This window comes from Bos taurus, unplaced genomic scaffold (assembly GCF_002263795.3).
Source record: "Bos taurus isolate L1 Dominette 01449 registration number 42190680 breed Hereford unplaced genomic scaffold, ARS-UCD2.0 ScbfJmS_511, whole genome shotgun sequence".
Taxonomy (NCBI): Eukaryota; Metazoa; Chordata; class Mammalia; order Artiodactyla; family Bovidae; genus Bos; species Bos taurus.
Genome location: NW_020192288.1, coordinates 174,083 through 200,932, shown reverse-complemented (window position 1 = coordinate 200,932; position 26,850 = coordinate 174,083). Strand labels below are relative to the sequence as shown.

The following is a 26,850-nucleotide window of genomic DNA, read 5'->3' as shown; positions in this document are numbered from 1 at the left end:
GGAAACATTTTTTAAAACTTAATATGATGTATTGTCCTATAGAGAAATGGAATGCGAAACATTGTCAAAGTTGTAGGGAGACAGGAAAAAAAACTGCTGTCAATTCCATGGCAAATGCCACACCATATCTTTCACACACTTCTGACTTGCCTTCCAAGTTTTTTTGGGTGCAGGGAGCGAGCAGCCACAAACATATTTTTCTCTCCATTGACGTCCTCCATTGGCTTGATAGTCACCAGATCTCAGAAGCCCTCCAACTGTGTGTGTGTGTCTGTGTGTGTGTGTGTGAATCACTCAGTCGTGTCTGACTCTTTGCGACCTCACGAACTGTAGCCGCCAGCTTCTCTGTGATGGAATTCTCCAGTCACGAATACTGGAGTGGATTGCCATTCTCTTCTCCAGTGGATCTTCCCAGCCAGGGATCGAACCCTGGTCTCCTGCAGATTCTTACCGTTTGAGCTACAGGAAGTCCTCCAGCTGTCTGATTCCCCCTATTCTTATTATTACATAATAACAAAATGCTTACCTATCTGAGGCCCCATCTGCATCCTCACAGCAGCAAAAAAATATATTTCTGCTACAAAGGACCTATTCAGAATGCACTCTGCTTAAGGAATAACAAGGGATTATAAGTAGCAGCTGTTGTGCCCTTACAGAGGTATGAAAACGCAGGTCTAAAAGGACTGAAAATGGGAGGTTCAAATCTACCATGAGACTTAAATAAGAGTATCCCATCTTACCAAAAAGTATGTGAAAAAGCCCCTAGGTCATGGAGCTGTCTGACAAGATTAGATCCTAGCTAGAAGAAAAGGAAAGTAATGAGGGGAACTTCGTGAGACAAAATGACTTGAGTCTTATCTGCTCTGTCTCCCTATTGGCTATGACATGACATGACTGGGCTTCCCTGGTGGCTCACATGGTAAAGAATCCGCCTGCAGTGCTGGAGACCTGGGTTCAATCACTGGGTCGGGAAGATCCCCTGGAGGAGGCCAGGGCAACCCACTCCAGTATTCTTGCCTGAGGAATCCCCATGGATAGAGGTGCCTGACAGGCTACAGTCCATGGGGTCACAAAGAGTCGGACACGACTGAGCGACTAAGCACAGCCCGGTGACATAACTCAGAGTATCAGTACTGGCTCTGACACATACTGAGTGAAGGTGAGAAAGGTATTTACATCCTTTGGATCTGTTCCCCATTTCTAAAATGGAAATTACAATTTTACACTAAATATTTGTTATGAAGAATAAACAAGATAACATGTGCAATAGGCATTACATTGCAAATGGATTTGGCTTATTCTACTCCATTTTTTCATTTAAACATTTACCTTTACAATTACAGTTCTCTCACAAGTGATACAGATTTTGTATTTCAAATAGATATAATGTTAAATTTTAAAATGAACTGGACTTGAGAAACATATTTTGTCTAAATAAATATATTGATTCAATAGCAGATTCAATAGCTGGTATCAGACAATGGCATCCATTCTAAGGTTGATTTGTTAATGAGGACTGACAAGGCTACCCTAAGTCATAGTATGTAGTGAAAACGGTGCTCCTTGCTGTGTGTGATGACAAAGAAAATAAGCCAGTATTCTGGTCACGCAACATCACACAACTCAACACCAGACTCTGTCATGTAGTCAGGCAGCCCGTCCCTAAGTCACAGCACAGGAGCTACAGGGCCTCAGGGCACCGTAGCAGTTGTTAGTTTGGCTTGTCACCTTCTACGGGCTTGGCCAGTAAGGAGACAATGACCCCAATGGATTCAGATTCTACCTTACAGACAGTGCAGAAGCAATGTGACCCTGGTGTCAGTTGCCTTGTCCCTAGTCCCATGGTTTGCCCCTGAATTGGAAGGCCTCAGTAAAGGCACTACAGGTGGTGGGTCTGTGCCAGGAAGGAGCCCGCAGTTGTGCCCTATGGGTGTCACCTCCAGCTGGATGAGGAGGCAGCTGAGAAACGGCTCATAGCAGCTCTTCATCAGGCTGCTTATCCCCCCTTGCTGCAAGAGCAATCAGGAGGTTCTCTGACAAGGTTCAAGTCAGCCTGCAGTTTAGCCTTGTCTACGTAGCCTAAGTGGGGACATGCAAGGGCACCAGGGCACCAAGACAGAGTCACACTCCTACAGTGTCTGGAACAACACACAAGACTAGGTATCGTGCTACAAATATGACACTTATATACTGACTCCTACATGGAGGAGATCCTTTTCCTGTCACTCATTAAAAATATTCCTTCATTGAGTACACACACATTGTTTACTAGCATGTCTCAGGACGTGTCTGCAATGCTTGAAATAACAAGACCAGTGATGTGAGGTGGATGATGGGAATATCACACTGGTGGGCCAGACAGACACATAAACAGAAAAGAAGTGCAAAGGAGAAACACAGGGAATGGACCTAAGGGGAAAGCAAAGCAAAACGGTGAGCAGGGTGGCCAAGAAGCAGGAGGAAAGCTAGAAGATAAGGTTCATTCTAAGAGGGAAAGAGGTTATATATAACACAGCCGTGCTTTGACCCAGGCTGTGGATGAGAGTCACAACCTCCCCTGCATCACTGCCCCTTTTGAGGGTGGTGTCTGGGAGTCTAGAGATTCTGAAGGGAGAGAAAGAAAATAGAGAGTGCAGGGGATACATGCATCCGCCCTGATAGAGATACAGGTGCAGCTTTTTACAGTAACCACTTGGGGATGAGCAGAGTTGGATTCGGTGACTCAAGAAGAAATGTGCAAGTGAATGTAAAGGGAGAAACACATTGAGAGGGGGTAAACAGCTCCAACTCCCATTTCTGTACCAGGGTAGTTGCTCCATTACTGTCGTGAGAAGGCTCCCTGGTCTGAGCTCTGGGAGGGAGTGATGAGCATTCTAAGGACCCATCATCACCTAAGCAGGGGGCACTGAGTGTGTAAGACATAAGTCTCAGCTTTTACCACTGACAGACACAGAAAGCTTCTTAGCCCTGTTGGGAGTGGGGCTCTGGCAGCTTCTGCTGCTGCTGCTGCTAGTTGCGTCAGTCGTGTCCGACTCTGTGCGACGCCATAGACGGCAGCCCACCAGCCTCCCCCATCCCTGGTATTCTCCAGGCAAGAACACTGGAGTGGGTTGCTATTCCTTCTCCAATGCATGAAAGTGAAAAGTGAAAGTGAAGTCGCTCAGTCGTGTCCGACTCCTAGCAACCCCATGGACTGCAGCGCACCAGGCTCCTCCGTCCGTGGGATTTTCCAGGCAAGAGTACTGCTTAGGGAAGCTCAAAGGTAAGGTGGAGGTGGTGGTGGTTGTTCAGTTGCTCAGTCGTGTCCAACTATTTACTACCCATGGCCTGCAGCATGCCAGGCTCCTCTGTCCTACACTATCTCCCTGAGTTTGATCAAATTAATGTCCATTGGGTTGGTGATGCTATCTAATCATCTCACCCACTGTCGCCCCCTTCTCCTCCTGTCTTCAATTTTTTGCATCAGGGTCCTTTCCAATGAGTCAGCTATTCGCATCTGGTGGCCAAAGTATTGCAGCATCAGCATCTGTCCTTCCAGTGACTATTCAGAGTTCATTTCCTTTAGGATTGGCGGGTTTGTTCTCCTTTGCTGTCCAAGGGATTCTCAAGGCTCATCTCTGGCACCACAATTCGAAAGCATCAATTCTTTGGCACTCAGCCTTCTTAATGATCCAACTCACACATCTGTACATCACTACTGGAAAAACCATAGTTTTGACTCTACAGACCTTTGTCAGCAAAGTGATGTCTCTGCTTTTTAATATGTTGTCTAGGTTTGTCATCAGAGAAGGCAATGGCACCCCACTCCAGTACTCTTGCCTGGAAAATCCCCTGGACGGAGTAGCCTGGTGGGCTGCAGTCCGTGGGGCCGCTAGGAGTCGGACACGACTGAGCGACTTCACTTTCACGTTTTACTTTCATGCATTGGAGAAGGAAATGGCAACCCACTCCAATGTTCGTTCTTGCCTGGAGAATCCCAGGGACGGGGGAGCCTGGTGGGCTGACGTCTATGGGGTCGCACAGAGTCAGACACAACTGAAGCAACTTAGCAGCAGTAGCAGCAGCAAAGTAAATGGACAATAAGGAGATTTCTAAGTAATGAACTGAGAGGGAGGAGGAAAACCAGGATGGTTGCTGTCACAGACTCTGACCAAAGAAAGTGTTTTTGAAGACGGAATGTGCCTGTGGACAATACAGCACTGGGTACTACGGTTTGGCCCATGGAGCTCTTGGGATACGTTAGCAAGGGGATGTTCTGTGGATGGGCACTCAGAGGAGGCATCAAGAGGTAACCACATAAGGATGCTCCTGGAGTCTATACCTTCAAGAAGCATGGCTTGAAGGGAATCGAAGACTCAGGGTATTGGAAGTAGAGGCCTGTGTGCTTGCAGGGTATGCTATTTTCTATTCCCCAAACCAAAAAGACCAGGACGCCAGTTCAACAAGCATCATCAGGACTGTTGACTCGAAGACAGAATGGAGAATTGGAATGACCTTCACAGGTGAGTATTCATGTTGAGAGGGGAGTGTGGTATTTTCAAAGCAGCAGTGGAGTTCCAGGAAGACCTCCTTCCTCTCCCTCTGGGCCCCACTGGTGGTGGGGGGACGTGGGTTGCTGAGATCACAGTTTCAATGTATGCTCCTTAGACTCCACGGACACTTTAATGTATTTTTTCTCCCTGGATGATCTGATCTTCCTCATGAGTGTTCACCCTTCATACTGGTTAGTAACGGGAAAACCCAACTGAAGTTGCTTCTGACTTGGAAAGTGTGGTTGCATGCAACCAACTGAATATCCACAGATACAAATGCTCAGTCTATTCTGGTGAAAATGCTCTCTACTTCTTTCAGTGATGGAGCAAGGGTATATGTCACTTAAAGGCTCGCAGTCATGTGGGAGAGGGAGTCTATAACACAGCATAGGTTTGTTCCTCACAGAGGCCTCAGTGTTCCCTGAGGGAAAAATGACTGTCCTCTCCTGGCTCCAGCTGTTGATGCTGACCTGTACCGCCCATGGTGGGGGTGGTGGAACTTGCATTTTTGTCTCCCTCCTCTTGCTGTGGACCCAGTGCTCCCTGGCTGACTGAGCCTCAGCCACCCTGCTCGTATCTGCAGACCCCTCTGAATCTGGGCATCATCGTCCAGCCCATCCCTGGGCGGGGACGTCCACTCCTCGGCCGCAAGGTCCCCTAGCCCATTGCCTGCTTAGGCTTCATCTGGATTCAGTCCCTTTCCACATTTCTCCCTAAAGTGATGCAGGTCCCTCCCTTGGATCTCACCTGCACTGCAGCAGGAACCAAGATCAGCTCCAGAAAATGAAATTCCTAAACTGCATCCACCCTTCTGCCAAAGACTCCGTTCGGTCATTGTACACTGTGCCCCTGGAGTCCCAAGTGTGAATGGGATGGAACCCTCCTGTCCCTGGTGTTCATTTCTTGTCACACCTCCCTTGTCTGAGCTCTCTCACCTCTGCCTGCCAGTTCCTCTGTGGGCCATTCCCCATTGTGACTGGGATGCTCTTTCCTTTGGCTTGTCTTTCATTTGACCCAAGACTTCCCATACAATACCCAGGTCAAAGGGGGCACAGTGTAGAACGTGTACCTTGTGGAGTTCAGTTAGGATACTTTGGTGTCACATACGCCCCACGCCCCTGAAATATAAAAACAGAGGGATAAAGAACACAAGAGTCAAATATGCCAAAGATGCCTGAGATGTTGTCTTAGGTGAGCAGTGAAGAGTGTCTGTGGGATCAGGAAGTATGGATATTAATGATGGCCATGACGAGGCCAGTTACAGCGGAGTGACTGGGACAAAAGCTCCACGGAAGGGGGCTGAGGAGACAATATCTCAGCAGAATTTGAAGCAGTTTTGCTTTGAAGGGCAACCGGTAATGTGCCAGGAGCTGCAGAACAGGGTGGAAGATGGTGGGTTTCCCCCTGTGCTGTGGAATGCCAGGATGAAGAGGGAACAGGTTCTGGTTCAGGACAGAGGAGTGATAACTGCAGGTGCAAAGTCCCTGGGAAGGTGCAAGGCATGGGATCCGGAGCAGAGGTGAGGGGCTGGGTGTAGTCAGGAGCACACGTGCAGAGGGGCAGCTGACTGCCAGGGCAGAAACATGGAGTTTGGGACTGGGAGACTTGAGATATCCCACGGGATTGCTTCTTCCTTCTCCAAGAATTATTGCCGGGTGGGGTTGGTGGTCATTAGGATGGAGGAAGGTCACTACTGTGTAGTGTAGTAGTGTAGGTAGGTGAGAGTGAAAATAAACAGCAGTTCCTCTCTGGCCACGGATTTAAGATAAAACACTTCTGTAAAGTTCTAAAGTTTGCTCCTCAACGCTCCAGTGCTCAGACACAGGCAGGACATGGGTAGGCAGGAGGGTGCAAGGAGCACAAGAGATGTGTTTGCGGGGACAGCTTCCAGCCCTGGCTCAGCGGATCCAGGAGGGGCCTGGCGGGTAGTGTTGAAGGACATGTGGTAGGTGAGGTGGGGTTTCCAGGAGGTTCTGGTATCAGTGCACTGGCACTAGAGCCAGGGAGCTGGAGGATAGGACATCATGTTGAGGGTGATGAGAGGGAGGAAGGCTAGAAACAGGAGAGCATGAGGGGCGCGGTCTTTCCTGATGCCCTGGGCGGGACCATGGGCAGGGGGATGCTCCGGTGAGGAGGAGGGAAACATCGAAGAGGACGGAGAGTCTCCAGGATGACCGGGTGAGCCTCGTGGGCAATGAGGACGGATCAGAAGAGTGAGGGCTGAGAGAACAGTGAGTGTACCACGGGAGGAACGCGTTCACAGGCCGGGGGTGGGCGGGAGGAGAAATACAGGGGACTTTTACTGGTCCCGCACTTTGGGGGCTTCGGCAGTGGGCGACAGGACCCGGACATACCCGGTCAGGTTGCTCAGTGAATGAAGACTTAGAAACAAGGTCCAAGAGAAAACTCCCAACCGACCCGGACCAGGAGACTGGCGCGGGGCTCACTGGGTTTCTGCGCGCAGCCCCGCCCACCAAGCTCCGGATTTCCCGGATTCCCTGACTTCCTGCCTGTGTTGCCTTGGTTCCCTGGGCCAGTGGAGAGGAGCCCGCGGTCCACGGGTGGTTTGGCCGGACCCCTTCGAGAAGATCCCTTCCTTTCTCTGGTCCTCATGGGCATCCCCCTCAACTTCCGCGTCCACGCTGTCCAGTCCTCTGCGCGAAAACCCAACAGAAAGGATGGATTTTCTTTCGGCCTTGTGGCGTTTTGGTTTCTGTGATCTGCAGGGGGCAGTGTTGCTCCAAGTATTGCCATTCCGTTTCTCCCCCGCCCTTCGCCATTGAAAAAAACGCGACGAAGCCTTTTGCCACAAGAAGTGTTGTATTTTTCTCTGCTTGCAGGGGTTGGCTGGTTCAAACTGCAGCTGAGCCCTTCAGACAGCCCTTTGTGGAAATTTTGAACAAACCCATTGACACTTAAAATTACAATAAAATAATATAAGCTGATATATTGAATAATGGAGGCGGGAGTGAGCTCCCTTGTCTTGCTTCTGATCCTAGAGGAAATGCTGTATTTAAAAAGACCTTTATTATGACAGTGAGTTTTGACTTGAAAATGTTTATGTGAAGTGGAAATGGAAGTTGCTCAGTCCTGTCAGATTCTTTAAGACCCCTTGGACTGTGTAGGCTGCCAGGCTCCTCTGCCCATGGGATTCTCCATTCAAGAATATTGGAGTGGGTTGCCATTTCCTTCTGTAGCCGATCTTTCCAACCCAGGGACTGAACCTGGGTCTCCTGCACTGCAGGCTGACTCCTTACCATCCGAGCCACCTACAATAATAACATGACAGGGACAAGTGCCAAGCTAAGATCCTGCTGCGTAGATGCTGGACACTACCCAAGAAGCAGGTGGTATTACTGCCCTCATTTTTGCCTTTGAGAACTGTGGCACATAGAGGAAGAATCAGCTGCCAAGGTTCCCCGGGTTCCTCCAAGAGAGTCCCTCCATTCAGGTCTCAAGTCTGTCAGATTGTATTTTGCACACTGGTTTGCAGGATGCTTTCCTATCCCCAAGAGAAGAATGCAATAAAATAATGGGAATGAGGGTAAAGTGAAAGTGTTAGTCGCTCAGGCCTGTCTGATTTTTGAGACTCCCTGGACTGTAGCCCACCAGGCTCCTCTGTCCATGGGGATTCTCCAAGCGAGAATATTGGAGTTGGTTGCCATTCCCTTCTCCAGCGGATCTTCCTGACCCAGGGATTGACCCTGGGTCTCACAGGGATTGCACCGAGGTCTCCCACATTGCTGGCAGATTCTTTACCATTTGAGCCTCCAGGGAAGCCCAAAATGAATGTAAAATAGCCTACAAAACTTTTTAAAATGTATAATAACATAGTTATTACAATAAGATGCTAAATGAAAAGGGAGGGTGCCACACAGAAAACAATTCATGTACTGTATCAGTATCATGGCACAACACAATGATAAAGTAAAGCACCTGGAACAAATCAGGTACTTTTCATTTGCTCTATATTTGACCAGATTTATATTGAGAACAGACTGCGGGTCATTTCTTGGTTGATAATGGAAATACTAGTGTGAGGAAAAACACAGCAAAAGATACAGCACCTGTCCTTAGACAGTTCTATTATATTTCCCATTCAGGTAGGGGATCAGAGATGAGAACTATAGCTCTGGGGACTACCTGAGAGACAGATGGGCAGACAGCAGAATTCATTTTCACTTCTGAAGAATCTCATGGGCATTTGCTGGGTACACAACATTGAGCTCTGAGGGTGGGGAGGAAAAGTAGATTTCATCACTCCTGTCTCCTGTAATGAAAAGGGAAGCTATTTGTTATTAGGGGAAAGATGTTTGTGAATCACAAGTATGAGAAAGGTCTTATATTCAGAATACATAAGGAATTGGAAAATTGCAAAGGACAAAATGTAGTGAAGGCAGACAGATCCTTTTGTCAGGAATTCAGGTGTGGAAGGAGAAACGAGAAAGTGGCAGCTCCTGGGCATTTTCAAGGTGATGGACGTGGCCTGTTCCTGGTCATGGTGGTGATCACTGGAATTTGCCGTGTGTCAGAGCTCAGAAAGCTTCACACCCAAAGACAAGCAGGCCAGGACTTCCCTGGTGGTCCAGTGGTTAAGAATCCGCCTGCCATATAAAATTAATACACAGAAATCCCTTGCATTCCTATACACTAACAATGAAAAATCAGAAAGAGAAATTAAGGAAACAATCCCATTCACCATTGCAACAAAAATAATAAAATACTTAGGACTAAATTTACGTAAAGAAACAAAAGACCTTTATACAGAAAAATATAAAAAAAAACTGGTGAAAGAAATCAAAGATAACACAAATAGATGGAGAAATGTATCATGTTCTTGGATTGAAGAATCAATATAGTGAAAATGATTCTACTACCCAAAGCAATCTGTAGATTCATCACAATCCCGAACTACCAATGGTATTTTTCACAGAACTACAAGAAATAATTTCACAGTTTGTATGGAAACACCAAAGACCCCGAATTCCCAAAGCAATCTTGAGAGAGAAGAGTGTAATGTAGGAATCAACATTCCTGACTCAGACTATATTACAAAGCCACAGTCATCAAGATGGTATGGTACTGGCACAAAGACAGAAATATAGATCAATGGAACAAAACAGAAAGTTCAATGATAAATCCCTGCACCTATGAACACCTTGTCTTTGACAAAGGATGCACAAATATGCAATAGCTAAAACACAGTCTGTTCAATGCATGATGCTGGGAGAATTGGTCACCTATGTGTAAAAGAATGAAACTGGAAGACTTTCCAACACCATACACAAAAAGAAACTCAACATGGATTAAAGACCTAAATGTAAGACCAGAAACTATAAAACTCTTAAGAGGCAAACATAGGCAGAACACTCTGTGACATAAATCACAGCAAAATCCTCTAGGATCTACGTCCCAGAGTAATGGAAATAAAAACAAAAATAAACAAATGGGACCTAATTATACTTAAAAGCTTTTGAACAGCGAAGGATTCTATAAGCAAGGTGAAAAGACAGCCCTCAGAACAGGAGAAAATAATAGCAAATGAAACAACTGACAATGAATGAATCTCCAAAATGTAAAAGAAGCTCATGTAGCGCGATATCAAAAAAATGATCAACCCAATAAAAAGTGGGCAAGTGACCTAAACAGACATTTCTCCAAAGATATACAGATGGCTAATAAACATGAAAAGATGTTTAGTATCACAGATAATTAGAAAAATGTGAATCAAAACCACAATGAGGTATCATCTCACACAGGTCAGAATGGCCATCATCAAAATGTCTACAAACAATAAATGCTGGAGAGGGTGGGGAGAAAAGGGAACATTATTCCACGGTTGGTGGGAATGCAAACTGGTATAGCTACTATGGAGAAGAGTGTGCAGATTCCTTAAAAAACTGGGAATGGAACTGCCATACGACCCACTGCAGGGCATACACCCCAAGGAAACCAGATTTGAAAGAGACATATGTACCCCAATGTTTACTGCAGCACTATTTACAATAGTTAGGACATTGAAGCACCCTAGATGTCTATGAGCAGATGAATGGATAAGGAAGTGGTGGTAAATATACACAATGGAATATTACCCTGCTATTGAAAAGGAACACCGCTGAATCAGTTCTAATGAGGTGGATGAACCTGGAGCCTGTTATACAGACAGAAGTAAGTCAGAAAGAGAAAGACAAATACTTATATTAATGCATCAAAAAGCAATTTAGAAAGGCGGTAGCAACGATTCTTCATGCAGGGCAGCAAAGAAGACAGAGACCTATACAACAGACTTTTCAACTCAGTGGGGGAAGGGAAGGGTGGGATGATTTCAGTGAATAGCATTGAAACATACACATTACCATATGTAAAATAGATGACCAGAACAAGTTCAATGCATGAAGCAGGGCATGGGGATGGAGGTGGGACCCCCAGTTCCGGAATGAGGGGACATATATATAACTGTGGCCGATTCATGTTGATATATGGCAAAACCCATCAGAATATTGTAAAGAATTATTCTCCAATTAAAATAAATTAATTATTAAAAAAAAAAGAATCCACCTGCCAATGAAACGGGCAGGTGTTCAGTCCCTGGTCCAGGCAGTTTCCACGTGCCACAGAGCAGCTAAGACTGTGTGTCACAACTCCTGAACCTGCCTTCTCCAACTACTGGAGCCACGAGCCTAGAGCTCATGCTCTGCAACAAGAGCAGTCTCTGCAATGAGAAGCCCGTGCACCACCGCTAGAGAGTAGTGCTCCTTCTCCACAGCTAGAGAAAGCCCTCGTGCAGCGACAAAGACTCAGTGCAGCCACAATAAAGAAAGAAATGAGAAAGAAAACCAGGCCAATCTTATTGTATGTTCATTTGAAAAATCCGGTGGTAGATACTGAAGTAGGTGCATCTCTATATTCTTTGAATAATCATATCTTGGGTGAAGCTAACAAAATTTACATCACAGGCTATATTAAAACTTTAGAGCAGCTTCCCAGGCACTTCTTGTTTCTAGAAACTACTTTCCTCAGAGAACTTACTTCGGAACTTTAGTAACCGGAACTGCAGCCTCCAGCACATTTAAGGGCAGGGAACAAAACACATTAGGAAGACACGGTTCAAATCCTGTGAGTTGCCTGTGACCACAGGCTAGGATGAACACACATCCCAGAAAGAGTCTCTTCACATTTCAGTAACTCATCCTGTATTTCAACCACTTAGTTCAGTTCTTCAGGGCCACTGCTGTCCCCTTAAACAAACACTTGGTGTGAAACATTTGGAAAATGACCTCAACCCAATTCACTCCCAACCACTTTTCACATGTCACAAGGAGTCTCTCACAATGATATTTCTTCACCTAGAAAGCCAATTCTCAGATAAACAAAAGAATTCACACACACCTTGTGAAGAAATAGTGAGATTTTAGAAACTGACTCACAAGTAACCCATGGATCAACATTCTTTTCTCTCTTCTCCCTCCATCCACTCTGAGAAATGAATATTTGGCCATGCTGTCTGCTTTGCCCACCAAGTTTCTCAAACCACACACGTGGTGTTAATAGTGAGCCTATACACAAAGGCATTAATACCAGTTAGACCTATTGAAGTCGGCTACTTGGGGGCAGGGAGGTGGCTGGGGCAATGAATTCATCATCTCATTTCCTTCACCACCCCACCCCATTTCATTCCCTGCAGTCACTGGGCCCAAATGAAAAAAGATATCATACCAAATCTCTCCTTAAATCACCACTGCCTCAACATTCCTTCGTTATCTTATATGGCTTCTGAGGCCAGGGAACAGATTTTACCTGAGATGAGTAAAGCTAGAGAGACAGCCCATTGGCCAGAGATTCTGTTTGGGACGTGATGTCTCAGTGTACTGCTTCCCCACTGTGATGAATGAAGTAAAAGTCATCCTGGCTTGGCTCTGGTGCCCCATTTTTCAGATGTTAGCCACTAGATGGCGGGCGAGTAAGGTACTTGGATACTTGATCAATAGACTTTCAGTTCAGTTCAGTTCAGTTCAGTTGCTCAGTCATGTCCAACTCTTTGTGACCCCATGGACTGCAGCATGCCAGGCCTCCCTGTGCATCACCACCTCCCGGAGCTTACTCAAACTCATGTCCATTGAGTTGGTGATACCATCCAAACATCTCATCCTCTGTTGTCCCCTTCTCCTCCCACCTTCAATCTTTCCCAGCATCAGGGTCTTTTCCAATGAGTCAGTTCCTCACATCAGGTGTTCAAAATATTGGAGTTTCAGCTTCAGTATCAGTCCATCTAGTGAATATTCAGGACTGATTTCCTTTAGGATGGACTGGTTGGAGCTCATTGCTGTCCAAGGGACTCTCAAGAGTCTTCTCCAACACCACAGTTCAAAAGCATCAATTCTTTGGCACTAAGCTTTTTTTATAGTGCAACTCTCACATCCATACATGACTACTGGAAAAACCATAGCTTTGATTTGACAGGCCTTTGTTGGCAAAATAATGTCTCTGCTTTTTAATATGCGGTCTAGGTTGGTCATAACTTTTCTCCAGGTAGACTTTAAGGGAATTATATTACCTGGCATAATGGGGAAGCGGGGGAGGGGGGGAGTGCAGTTTCTTCATCCAATCAGTTGAAAAAGCTTAAGAGCAGGGACTGAGGCTTCCTGAGGATGAAACAATTTAGCCTCAAGACTACAGCCTGAGAAACCCTGCATGAGACTCGACATTGCTGGCCTGCTCTGCAGATTTGGGTCTCTAGAGTGCAACCTGGATTTCCAGCCAGCCGACCTGCCCAAAGGACATCAGAACTGTCAGCACCCACAAGCCCATGATCCATTTCCCTAAAATAAGTCTCTCTCTATTGGCTGTGTTACTCTGGAGAAGCCTAATATACCCCCAGTATGTCACATCTTTCTCTGTCCAATCTAAAAACATTGGCTGAGACACAGTATTGTTCCACACCAGATGCTGTGCATTAAAGAAGCTGACAGATATAGGACACAGCCATTTATTTAGTGCCTTCCACCTGCCAGGTCATGGGTGCTAGATGTTTTACATCTGTGATCCCCAGCAGGTCTCCCAAGAAACCTCACCAACAAGTGGACCTATATCCATTTTAAATATAAGGAATTTGAGGCTGAAGGAGATTGCCTGGGCTGGTAGGGCCTGCACTGGAACCCAGCTTGAGTGTAAACTGTGAACACTGGTATGGGGGGAGACGATATGGGGAGAGGAGTTTGGGCACAGGTCCCAGAGAGTTCCCATGCCATGGGGGAGCATGGAAACGTCACACCCTTATTTTCAGTCCTGGGTTTCCCCTTGCACTAGGAGGAGCCTCAATCCATCTGAGGACAACATTACCAGGAACAGAATGATGAACGCAACAAAAGATGAAGTCTGTGAGTGGTTTCCAGGTGGGACAGGTGTAACAGAAAAGCCAGCCTCCTGGTGAGGGTGCATCTAGCTGTGAGGGAAAAGCTCGAGGACTGTGGCTGAGAAGGAAGGAGCCTCTAGGCCTGGACACAGATGTTTAATGTGACCTTGAAGCTCAGTAGTCATTACACCAGGGAATATGCCAGCACATCTCTACTAACCTCATTCCATACTCACAAATACAACCTGCTCAGTTCATGTCATTATTCAGAATAATTCACCCATTTTCAGGTGAGGCTTCAATGGCACAGTGAGCCAATTTAATTTCTTAAGATGTGATGATAAGAAGTGGGAGAACTGGGTGCAAGGAAGTTGTCTAGAATCAGAGCTAGTGTCCATACCCACACACTGTATTGTTTCCTCATAAAAGGGAAAAAAGGAAGAAAAAAAGGAGAAAATGAAAGAAAAAGAATAAAAGGAGACCCATGATGCTTACTGTATGGCGGCATCCACCTTGGACTGTGAGTAAAGAGAAAACTGCTCAAAGAACCTAATCAGAAAGGTAACTGACAATCACACAACATGAAATCAGGGGAATGGATGGGCTCAAGCACAGTGTCCATGTACACGGAGAGCAGTGGGAGCACAGAGGAGGGCACGGGAAAGGTACGGAGTAGAAGAAGCTATGGAAGCAAGAGGAAGAGAGGAGAGCAGGGTGACAGGGCTCCTGTGGACTTGCCCAGGACACTGATCAGCAGTTTCAAAGCGTCCATCCTGCTAACGGCAGAATGAGTGGAAGTTACACTTCTCACCCATGAAATAAAGTAGCATGGCTGTCCGAGCTGAATTCATCCAACAAGTATCCCCCCAGCGCCCACCTGGTCATCAATGCCCTCAGCACAGTGCCGAAAGCAGCCATAGCCTAGGACAGAACTCAGTCTCAGGAGGTAACGGATTGTCCAATTTATAGAACAAATGGGAAGCCAAGTGGGAAGGGACGGACACTAGACACTCCTGTTCGAGTGGGGATAGAAGACAGGATGCCCATCACCCGCTCAAAGGAACAGAAATGTGAGCCTAGAATTTTCAGGGTTCACTCACTGGCAATTCAGTTGAGAAACAGCTGCTTGATGGTGATGCACTAGGAAGGGGAAAGGCGAGTTTTACTCTGGTACAATAAGGTTCTGGACAAGGTGGGAATAAAAGACAGACACAGCCCTGGGCCTATGAAAATTGAGTCAAGAGGTTTGCTCTAGCCACTTTTTTCGTGTATTGTGTTTGCAGCAAACAAATTGACAACGTATCAGCAGCTGCACTGCTCTGTGTACCTCACCTTATCATCACTTATCAGATGGTGAACGTGTTCTGAGCACCTGTGGGGCACCAGACTCCCAGACTGGTGCTTTCCAGACTTTGTGGGCACAAGAACGTTTCAGGCAGCAAGAGGGTCCTCAAGGAGCTCACCATGGGGTGGGCAGGGAGCCAGAATGAAGACAATGGTGACACAAGTGTGATGAGAGCCTTGGCCTCAGGAGCCAGCGGAGGCTGGGATCAGAGGGTCAGGAATGGGCTTCGCCTGGGGGCGGGATAACATAGAATATTATTGTCCCCATTTGCAGACATGGGAACCGAGGATCAGAGAGGGTGAGCATCTTACTCAAGGTCACACTGCTTGGTAGTGGTTCTGACCATTTTTCATCTGTGTGGGTTGAAATGTGAAGGTTTCTGCACTGTTCATAATACCACTCTCTCAATGTTGTCACCTATTTTAGCTCACAATCACCACGTTACACATTCCCTTGACTCTAGGTCCTCCTTTATTAGATAAATAATCTGCTGAACAAAGTATAGATTTCCTGTTAGCACATACAGTCTGTCCACTTTATAAACAAAATGTCCGTGCAGGGCATGTTGGCTCTATCGAAACTTATGGTTTACACTGAGTTTGTATGGCACCCACATGCAGGGTAAAGAAAATGGATCACTGGGATCTGTAGTTTTACTTACCTATTTCACACAATCTCAAGCATAATTTTAAATGTAGCCAATAATCACTTAAAAAGAGTAGAACCACTTCTTTCCTAAAGTGACCACTCATGAAAGTGTTCATTGAATGTCAGTACGTTCTAGGTAGGAGACTAAACCCCTTCATAGCGAGTTGTGGAATTTCATCTCCTTAAGATATTGAAATACTTTTTTTTTTTAACACATTTTTACTATTGCCGATTCCCTGAGAGACTTAAGCAAGCAATGCCACTTCACTTTTCTGTTTCTGACAAAACAAACAAGCAAAGCAACCCTAACACACAGGCGCATAGACGTATGTAATACACCCAATAGAGGTGTGTCAAATATAAGGCAATGGTATTGGAAATACAAGGGCTTCCCTGGTGGCTCAGCGGTAAAGAATCCACCTGCTAATGCAGGAGACTGGGGTTTGATCCCTGGGTCATGAAGATCCCCTAACAAAGCAAATGGAAACCCACTCCAGTATTCTGGCCTGGGGAATCCCATGGACAGAGAAGCCTGGTGGGTACAGTCCATGGGATCACAAAAGAATGCGCCATGACTTAGGGACTAATCAACAACAATCAAAATACAAATGGAAACCCCTAACTAATCATATATCCAAATTTCTGACCTCAGCAGAGGTCTACTGCCCAGGATCAGCTATAGCCCAGGAAATCAGACAACCAAAGATGCTTTCGTTTTTAAATTACTATACACTGGTACTGGTCGATTCAGGAGATAAAAGTTTTCAAAAGCATTGCACACCAAGGCAGGACTCAAGGAGCTTATTAAAAGTATGTACTTATTCCTATGTCACATCAAGGTCTAACTCACACACTCTTTTTTTTTTTTTTTTTTTGATATAGGAAAATTTATTACTATCGTGCTTTCATCATCAAAATTTATGATCTTGGTCTTTCCTTCTTGCCTTTGTATAAAGCCAAAAGAGAGACATTGGCTACTTTGACAACCTTAAAGCGGACTCCAGGAATATCACCAACAGCATGACCTTTGCGACCAAATCCAGCAACCAGAACTTCATCATTTTCCTCAATAAAATTCAAGCAACCATCATTGGGTACAAAAGCAGTGATCTTTTTGCCATTCTTGATTAGCTGAACCCTGACACACTTCCTGATGGCAGAATTTGGCTGTTTGGCTTCAACTCCTACTTTTTCCAGCACAACTCCCTTAGCGTGAGAAGCGCCGCCAAAAGGGTTGGCCTTCAGGGCTGTGCCCAGATGGGCTTTCTTGTACTGCTTATCATGCCACTTCTGGTCTCGTCGGTGGCTACGGAGCTTCCCATCCTGCTGGCGCCACGGGCCTGAGCGAAAGAGCTCACACACTCTTGAGAACGAACACCTGTGATGATTTCTATACGGGAAATGCATTTCCTCTGAAAATACTTCATTATTTTGTCTCATTTTGTGATGTGGGACAGGAGGTGTGGAGGAAGCTGTTGCCAAGGGAAGAGCCTACTTCTGAACCTGGTGAACACCGATTTGAGCCCAGTTATCCTGGTCATCGCCTGATGTCCATAGGATGTTTCGATATCAGTTTAAAACGGCAATCTGCAAAGAGAGAAAGAGAAATAAGTCACATACAGACTGTCCATACTGTTCATGGGGTTCTTAAGTACCTCAAGGCTATATATTGTCACCCTGCTTACGTAACTTATATGCAGAGTACATCATGCGAAATGCTGGGTCGCATGAACCACAAGCTGGAATCAAGATTGCTGGGAGAAATATCAATAACCTCAGATATGAAGATGACACCACCCTTGTGACAGAAAGTGAAGAAGAACTAAAGAGCCCCTTGATGAACTTGAAAGAGGAGAGTGAAAAATACACCACCCTTATGGCAGAAAGTGAAGAAGAACTAAAGAGCCTCTTGATAAACTAAAAGAAGAGAGTGAAAATGTTGGCTTAAAACTCAACATTCAGAAAACTACAATCATGGCATCCGGTCCCATCACTTCATGGCAAATAGATGGGGAGACAATGGAAACAGTGAGAGACTTTATTTTTTGGACTTGAAAATCACTGCAGATGTTGACTGCAGCCATGAAATTAAAAGACGCTTTCTCCTCGGAAGAAAAGCTATGACTAACTTAGACCGCATATTAAAAAGCAGAGACATTACTTTACCAACAAAGGTCCGTCTAGTCAAAGCTTTGGTTTTTCCAGTAGTCATGTATGGATGTGAGAGGTGGACTATAAAGAAAGCTGAATGCCGAAGAATTGATGCTTTTGAGCTGTGGTGTTGGAAAAGACTCTTGAGAGTCCCTTGGACTGCAGGGAGATCCAGCCAGTCCATTCTAGAGCAAATCAGTCCCGAATATTCATTGGAAGGACTGATGCTGAAACTGAAACTGCAATACTTTGGGCCACCTGATGAGAAGAACCGGCTCATTGGAAAAGACCCTGATGCTGGGCAAGATTGAAGGCAGGAGGAGAAGGGGACAACAGAGGATGAGATGGTTGGATGGAGTCACCGACGGGATGGACATGAGTTTGAGTAGGATCCTCGAGTTGGTAACGGACAGGGAAGCCTGGGGTGCTGCCGTCCATGGGGTCGCCAAGAGTCGGATATGACTGAGCAACTGAACTCAACTGAAAACTGTCCTACCGCCATCTGATACTGAAGTGGTGGGGCATCTGGGGAAAATAACTGTTCTGAGAAAACACGGATCCCACTTGGCTAAAGAGGATTCTGGTCCTGTGACACTAAGGCACACCTAGTTGGTCCTAGAGAGATAGATGTCTTCCTCTTCGTGTCTGTCCCTCTCTCTACCCCTCGCTGTGACACATTCCTTCTCAGGATCAGGTTCTCAACAGCAGGACGCCAATGCAGTGCCTCCCATCCTCCGCCCCTGCAAGAAGCCGGGAGTGGGCGGCGGTCGGCCTCCCATCCTTAGTGTGTGTGGAATAGAAGGGTAAAGACCACCGAGAAGGAAATGGCACCCCACTCCAGTACTCTTGCCTGGAAAATCCCATGGATGGAGGAGCCTGGTGGGCTGCAGTCCATGGGGTCGAGAACAGTCGGGCACGACTGAGCCACTTCACTTTCACTTTTCACTTTCATGCATTGGAGGAGATGGCAACCCACTCCAGTACTCTTGCCTGGAAAATCCCATGGATGGAGGAGCCTGGTAGGCTGCAGTCCATGGGGTCGTGAAGAGTGAGGCATGACTGAGCGACTTCACTTTCACTTTTCACTTTCCTGCATTGGAGAAGGAAATGGCAACCCACTCCAGTGTTCCTGCCTGGAGAATCCTGGGGATGGGAGAGCCTGGTGGGCTGCCATTTATGGGGTTGCACAGAGTCAGACACGACTGAAGTGACTTAGCAGCAGTAGCAGACCACCGAGAGGAGTCCTCCAGCATCCTACAGAACCTACCCGTCCTTCAGGGGTGAGGAGTTGGCGGGCCTGGTTTTGATGTCACAAAGATGGGACATTTACCCCCCCTTCCTTGTAGAAGGACCTTCCTGCGTATTCCCTGGGTTGTAGTGGATTGAGAGGGAGCCTGGAATGGCCTGAAGACAAGTAGGTTCCTCCACGGGGACGATGGCAGTAGGGCGGGGGGGATTCGGAGAAGAGGAGTTAGTGCCGGGTCCTCTCGACCGCGTGCCCGGAGGTCCTCTCCCAGCAGCTTGGAGGCTAGGAGGGACCATCCTTGCCAGAGTCGCAGGAAGTTTCCTTCCACACAGATGACAGCTGGTGATGGTCGGCTCTTGGGATCGGAAGGCGGGGGCTTCTCCCTGATGCCTGGTAATTTGTGTTGTCGCCTGTCCACGTGAGGAGCAGCTCCTATTACTTGCATGTTTTTCTACCAATTGTTACTAGTAACACACTACGAAAGAGTAAAAGCAAACTATTAGAGACACTGGCTGTATTTCTACCGATTGCAATTGGGAGAGCACCACAGACCTGAAGATCAGACTGCCAGCAAGGTGGTTTTGCACTGTACTTCATTCCACAGAGAGTAGTAGAGAAGTGACAGTGGGGACCTTTGCAGGGGGGAAAACATTTAGGGGGAAATCCCGTTGACAGAAGAGGAAATGATTATCTTTGTGACTAGCTAGTTTCAGGAGAACTGACTTTTAATCACCGTTCCTAGTTATGACACAGAGAAGAAGGAGTTGGATGGAATGTGTCTGCCCTTTAATGACAAGGAGGAAGGTCTGTACTTGAACTTGTAGTAGGTAAACCCAGGAGTCACTGGATACTTTGGACGAGTCTTACCGAAGTCCGACGGGCAAGGGTGGTGCTTTGCATTAAGTCATTTTGGGGACATGAAAGTCTGCAGAGATTTCCTTACTGTGGCTTTTCTTAACAGCTCAGGTGAAGTTGAACTTTGTCAGCATGGTAAATATAAGCATCTTTCATTCTGGTCCCAGTAGATAAGTATAAAGGCAGAGAGGTTCGAACACCCCTCACCTTTTAAAATTGGATTATGATTGCTTTAAATGTTGTGCTAATTTCTGCTGTAGGACAAGGGTGAATCAGCTGTTAGTGTATACATATATCCCCTCCCTCTTGAACTTCTCTTCCACCCCCGAACCCCACCCTTCTAGGTCATTACAGAGCACCAAACTAAGCTTCCTGTGCTATACAGAAGCTTGCCACTAGCTATCTATTTTACACATGGTAATCTGTATATTTCAGTGTTATACTCTCAATTCAATCCATCCTCTCCTTGTCTGCTGTGTCCATAGTTCTCTTGTCCATGTCTGAGACTCTAATCTTGCCCTGCAAATAGGTTCATCAGTGCTGTTTTTCTCAATTTCACATATGTGTGTTGATGTAGGATATTTGTTTTTCTCTTTGATTTATTTCATGCTGTATAACAGGCTCTAGCTTCATCCAATTCACTAGAAATGACACAAATTCGTTCCCTTTTATAACTGATGAACATTCCATTGTATACATACATTTACCACAATATCTTTCTCCATTCATTGACAGACATCTATATTTCTTCCATGTCATTGATATTGTAGATAATGGTTCAAGGAACTTTTGGGTACATGTGTCTTTCTGAATTATAGTTTTCTCAGGGCATATGCCCAAGAGTGTGATTTCTGGGTCATATGATTGTTTTATGGGCTCCGTGGTAGCTCAGCTGGTAGAGAATCTATGTGCAATGTGGGAGAACCTAGTTCAAATCCTGAGTCGGGAAGACCCCCTGGAGAAGGGATAGGCTAGCCACTCCAGTATTTATGGGCTTCCCTGGCGGCTCAGACAATAATGGATCCACCTGCACTTCAGGAGAACGGCTTCGGTCCCTGGGTTGGGAAGATCCCCTGGAGGAGGTCATGACAACCCACCTCGGTATTCTTGCCTGGGGAATCCCCATGGGCAGAGTAGCCTTGTGGGCTACAGTCCATGGTGTTGCAAAGAGACGGACACAGCTGAGCAACTAAGCACAGCACAGCACATGGTAGTTTTATTCCCAGTTTTAAAGGAAATCTCCATACTGTTCTCCATAGTGGCTGTATCAGCTTTCATTCTCACAAACAGTATAGGAGGATTCCGTTTTCTCCACATCCACTCCAACATTTATTGTGCGCAGCTTTCCGATGATGACCATTCTGACCGCTGTGACTAGATACCTAATTGTGGCTCTGATTTGCATTTTTCTGATGATGAGTGAGGTTGAGCATCTTTTCATATCTTTGTTGACAGGTTCCGTTTTTACTCTGGAAGTAATCGACACTTGAACATCACTGTATAGTTCTCAAAAGGTTTTTTGGTTTTTTTGGTAATCTAAATGAAGGCAGCAAAAAAGGAGTCATTATTGCAGAATAGGATCATCATCCGCTTCAATTCAGGAAACTAAGTCACGCAGACTGTAAGTAACTTGCCCACGGTCACAGAAGGAATAAGTCATGGGACCTTGATTTAAATCTAGTTATCTGTGGCTTCATCACCTCCCAGCTCGGCACCACAGGCTGATCGTTTCCAGATCCACACATCAGGCTCAGCACTCTGCCTGACTACAGACTCCCCTAGTCAACTGACAGGGCTGCAGGGAGACTGCACTCAACAAGTGCTAGGCAACTTCTGGGACACCGGAGATGCCTTCACAAGGAAGAGAAGTGAAAGACACACTGGGTCCCACAGGCCTCTACCCACCCCCTGGAGGGAGTGAGGAGCTACAGGAGGTTCTAAAGGGGGCTGTTTCTCTGAGAGACAGGCTGATGGACTGCCGTTCTGCAGGCATGTGACAAGAAACACTTGTTCCTTTGAGTTTATTTCTCTTTACGGTTGACAATACATACCACATGGTGGAAATACACAAAGCAGATATGTAAAACCAAGCGGATATATGGATAAGCAGATACAATCCCATTATACCGACGGAATACCTGACAATAAGACAGCACTTCTTTGTAAAAGGAGCACATTCTCCTAGACTAAAGCAATGAAACAGGAAATTAGTCTTTTTCTTAATTCTTAGCCTCATTCCCCCATCACAGATGAGGCATCATGGGCACAGAGAACTTAGGTCAGCTCCCCCAAGCCATTCTGATAGTACGTGTTTGATTCCCCCAGGCAAGGAATATTCAACATGTCCAAACTGCACCCATCCCCCCCAATCCCCGCTCCCCACACAGCTGCACCTCCTTTACTGTCCCCTGACTCAGTGCAAGGCAGCCTTCTCCCCAGCTGCTTAGGCCAGAGATGCTTAAAGCCATCCTTGCCTGCTACCACTCTCTCACCACACTCTCAATCATCAACCCTCACCTCTCCGCCTCCTAAGTCTAAGTAAGATCTTGTTCCTTCTCTCCATCAGCACAGTGAGTTCCTTAGGCCAGGTCACCTTCATCTCTCTCCTTGACAAGCACCAGCAATCCTGATGCTTTCCAAGACATGGTCTGTCCTGCTGCCTGAGGAAGGGAAGCTTTCTTCAGTGCAATCTGGACATGACACCCCTGCTCAAAACTCTGCACGGGCTGCCTGCTGCTCTTAGGATACTGTCCAGCCTCCTTGACTAGGCACAGCAGGTCTTGTCTGCCCTCAAATGCCTGATCTTCACCAGACACCCTCCTTCTGCTCCATGCCCCACTTGATATTCCAACCACCCAGACCTCTTTCTGTTCATCAGATGGCCGGTGTGCTCACACTCCTACTCCCTATCCACCCCCTCCGCCCCATCTCTCCCCCTCCCCACCCACCGATTTCAGAGTCTCACTCCTGCCTATGCCTCCATCTTACATGCCCTTCCTCCCTCTTCATCTGCCTGATTCCTTCTTAGGTTCAGCTGCCAGGCTGGGTAGATCAGTTTCCGTTTTTCCTGGGGAGTACCTGGGAGAAAAGTCACAGTTAACAGTTTTGATATTTTTACCAAATGGAAGGTGGTGGAGATTTCACTATGAATCCCCACTGCACGATGAGCTGATGAGAAACGCAATCTGATGGCAGAGTTTGTCTGGGAAAGGCTTCCTTGCTAAGAATAGGATACAGACAGAAAAGCTCTCCTCTTGCTGTATATGGGCCCGTTGTTGTCTTTGAATACGGCCTTTTGAATTTGGTCACAGTATTGGAAGCATAAAGGGATCCAGGGTGACCACCTGCTTCACAGTGAGGAGGGATAAGCCGAAGCATGGAAATTTCAAAATGTCACTTTATGGTGTCTGTGACCCAGTACACGGAACAGGGCTTGAGCTGCCCTACCCACGCACTGTGTGTTGATGAGATTTTTACTATTTTTCACTCTATTGTTTTGAGTTCCTGTTAGAACAAGATGAAGTATATTGACAGGTCCTCCCTATGCAGGGTGTGATTTACTAGTCCCTGTGGTCATCAGGGAGGCAAGGATGAGCTGCCAGCTCAGTATGGGGACCCTCCTAGGGAATGTCACAGCACCTTCTTGAGCTTGTGGGAGCCAGGTATGTGTGGTTTTATTCCCCTCAGACCCAGAGGGGTATGGATGAACCCCAGCCTTCTCACAGACAAGTAAGCAAGCTGAAAGAGCTTAGGTGGCTGATGCAGTAAAAGCTGGATCTGGGTGGGAGTCACGCCCTAGTTTCTCTTGAGTGCAAACCAGTCTTCTCTGCAGTCACAACAACATGCATGGCTTGTGTTTCAGTTACCGAGATGCAGATGTTGCTCCATGAGAGGAGAGCCATTAGTGTCCCAATCTCCTGTCCGCTTGTGAAACGCAGGTACCCAGTAGGGCAAAGCCACCCTGAAAGGTTCTAAGCCCCTTTGTGTGCGCCTTAGGAGGAGCTGCCTTGCAGCCAAGAAACTGGAGTCTGCTGGTAGGAAAGGGTTGCTCCAGAGGCAACACCGAGCAGTACTTTAACTTCCCCTGTGGGGAGGCACTCTGCCATATCAGAGAGGCTTTGCAACCAACCCCGACCCGAGTTATGTCTCCAGCAGTCTCACTCTATTTATCAGGTATAAGGAATCGGGAGGCACGCCAAAGCACAGGAAGGGTTTTTAGTGGCTGCAAGACAGCGCTGGAGATGACCCAGCTGCCATGGTGCTCTGGAGACAACTGGGAATGAAAGTCTGTCTGGCTCCACCTGTGTCCAGGTCTGTGCTCTTCTGCTCGTGTGTGTGTGTAAACTGTGGAAGGTCAAAGTGCCACCTCAAGAAATCTCCCCATCCCTCCGAGAATGTGTCCTCACTACAGACCCACACCACATCCCAACCCCGGATATATGGCAAGGGTCAGATGCTCTCTTCTGTGTTCCCAGAGTTCTATAATTTAAATCCTGCCATCGCTTTTCTCACACAGCACGTGGCAGTCATCTGCTTGCAGGGGACAGTCCCCATCATCCCTAACCAATCCAGCCACAGTTGGAGGAGACATAGCATCTGGTCCCTGCTTAGAACTACTTCCTCAATGAATGAAGGACCGGGACTCAAGGTAAATTCTCAGTCAAAAAAGCGTAGCTCTTCGTGGACCAGTTACTTTTGTGTTAATAATGACACAGGAGAATGGAGTAAGCAGGACATCTGTGGAATCAGATTCTCTTCCCTTTGGGGGTGGGGATTGGAGTGCATGTTTCATATGACCCCTAATTCTGGAAACTCCTGATCAAAGAGGCTGCAAGGTTCATTACACACATGTGGGTCACACTGTTGCCTCATCAGCCACAGTTGTAGCCTCACAGTGGAACTGGGGTCAAGATTCTGAGAGCACCATTCAGGTCACTTAACGTTTCCAAAGGACCAAGTGGCAATGTAGGCCCCGCAACTATGTGTCCAGACGATGGACAGTTAAATGACATCAGGCTGCTAGTGGAGTCTCTGACACTGTGCCTGGAGAACAGGCATCTATGGAGGCAGGGACACCAGTACAGGTAGGAAAGGCGTGTCGAGTCCAGGGGAGGCCGTCAGCCTCACTCAGAACTGCCCCTCGTATATCCTCCTCACTCCTTGCTTGCCCCACCTCAGCTGTCTCTGCTCTTTCCCCCTGTCCTGCCTCTGCCTCCCTCACAGGCCTGGCACAGGCATGTCCATCAGCACCTATGACCCCTGCTTGTCCCTGTTGGTTCGCCGACAGTGCAGATGCTTACCCAGTGCCACGGTATCTAGTCCCCACTTTCTCTTCAACTCTCACTCCCTGCTCCCAGCTGCCCTGGCCTCCTGGCAGTATCTGCCCCCTGCACTTATCCCCACTGTTCCCTCTTCTGCCATATCCTGACTCCAGATGTCTGCTGTGCTGACTCCTTTCCCCCTTCAAGTCTTTGTTAAAATATCAGCTCCTCAGTGAAGCCCGCCATGGTTGTTGTGTTCAATACTGAGACTTGCAGCTTTCCCCCTTGCTACCCACAGTACCAGTCCCATACAGGACTTACATGTATCTGATCACAGCACCACCCCCTCCTAACACACTGTAGAATGTCCTGGGTTGTTATGAGGCAGGGTGCCTCCTACCCCTACCTCTTCCCCTTTGGGGACAGTAAGTCCAGCACAGGGATTTCTGTGGGCTAGCCACTTGTATCCACCACAGAGAGCCAGGAAAAGCCTCGATGCATATGTGCTGCCTGAAGCAATGTGCCTGCCTCCCTGCTGCCCCTGTGACACTCCTGGGGGTCCTGTTCTTCTCGTCCTTGGGGCAGGCCCTCCCTCCATGCAGGGAGAGGGCCTCAAGTTGCAGCTGCCTCAGTTTCAGCCACACCACCAGCCCAGCAGCTCCGTGACCTGGGACTCAGGACTCACCTGGCTTCCCTTCAAAGTGTAAACGCCTGTCTTTAAAGGAATGTAGGTATTTTCAATGTTTAGACTTTACTTTGGGCCTCAAGTTTTTTGGCACCCACATTGAGTACGAATTGTTGTAGCTTCTGAAACACAAGTTCACAATTTTTGATGAATTTGGTTGTGCCAATGGAAAAAACGTGAAACATACTGGAGTGTGAAGTCAAGTGGGCCTTAGGAAACATTACTGTGAACAAAGCTGGTGGAGTTGACACAATCCTGGCTATTTCAAATGCTAAAAGATGACACTGTTAAAGTGCTGCACTCAATATGCCAGCAAATTTGCTAAACTCCGCAGTGGCCACAGGACTGGAAAGGTCAGTTTTCATTCCAATCCTAAAGAAGGGTCATGGCAAGGAATGTTCAAACGACTGCACAACTGCACCCATTTCAGATGCTAGCCCGGTCATTCTCAAAATCCATCACGTTAGGATTCAATGATATGTGAACAGACAAGTACCAGATGTACAACGTAGATTCAGAAAAGGCAGAGGAATCACAGATCCAACTGCCAACATCCATTGGATCGTAGAAAATGCAAAGGAATTCCGGGAAAAAACTCATTGACTATGCTTCACGACCTAGATAATTATGATGGTGTGATCACTCACCTAGAGCCAGACATCCTGGAATGTGAAGTCAAGTGGGCCTTAGAAAGCATCACTACGAACAAAACTAGTAGAGTTGATGAAATTCCAGTTGAGCTATTTCAAATCCTAAAAATCATGCTGTGAAAGTG

General features: G+C 46.8%; 1 protein-coding gene and 1 long non-coding RNA gene across 5 annotated transcripts in view; one reads left to right on the top strand and one right to left on the bottom strand.

Annotated features, from left to right (window-relative positions):
• LOC101909825 (uncharacterized) overlaps positions 1-25,604 on the top strand; it is a 120,034-nt gene extending 94,430 nt beyond the window's left edge. For all 3 annotated transcript variants that reach the window (XR_009493769.1, XR_003033800.2, XR_009493768.1), the window contains 2 exons: positions 24,303-24,440; positions 24,646-25,604. This is a non-coding gene — a long non-coding RNA (uncharacterized lncRNA). The remainder of the gene's footprint in view (positions 1-24,302; positions 24,441-24,645) is intronic.
• LOC100336029 (small ribosomal subunit protein uS12) overlaps positions 16,781-26,850 on the bottom strand; it is a 35,932-nt gene continuing 25,862 nt past the window's right edge. The window contains exon 3 of one of the 2 annotated variants that reach the window (XM_059884518.1): positions 16,781-17,464. In XM_059884518.1, the coding sequence (XP_059740501.1) occupies positions 16,796-17,317 (522 nt within the window). In that variant the 5' untranslated portion in view covers positions 17,318-17,464 and the 3' untranslated portion in view covers positions 16,781-16,795. The remainder of the gene's footprint in view (positions 17,465-26,850) is intronic. The other variant, XM_059884519.1, reaches the window with a different exon arrangement.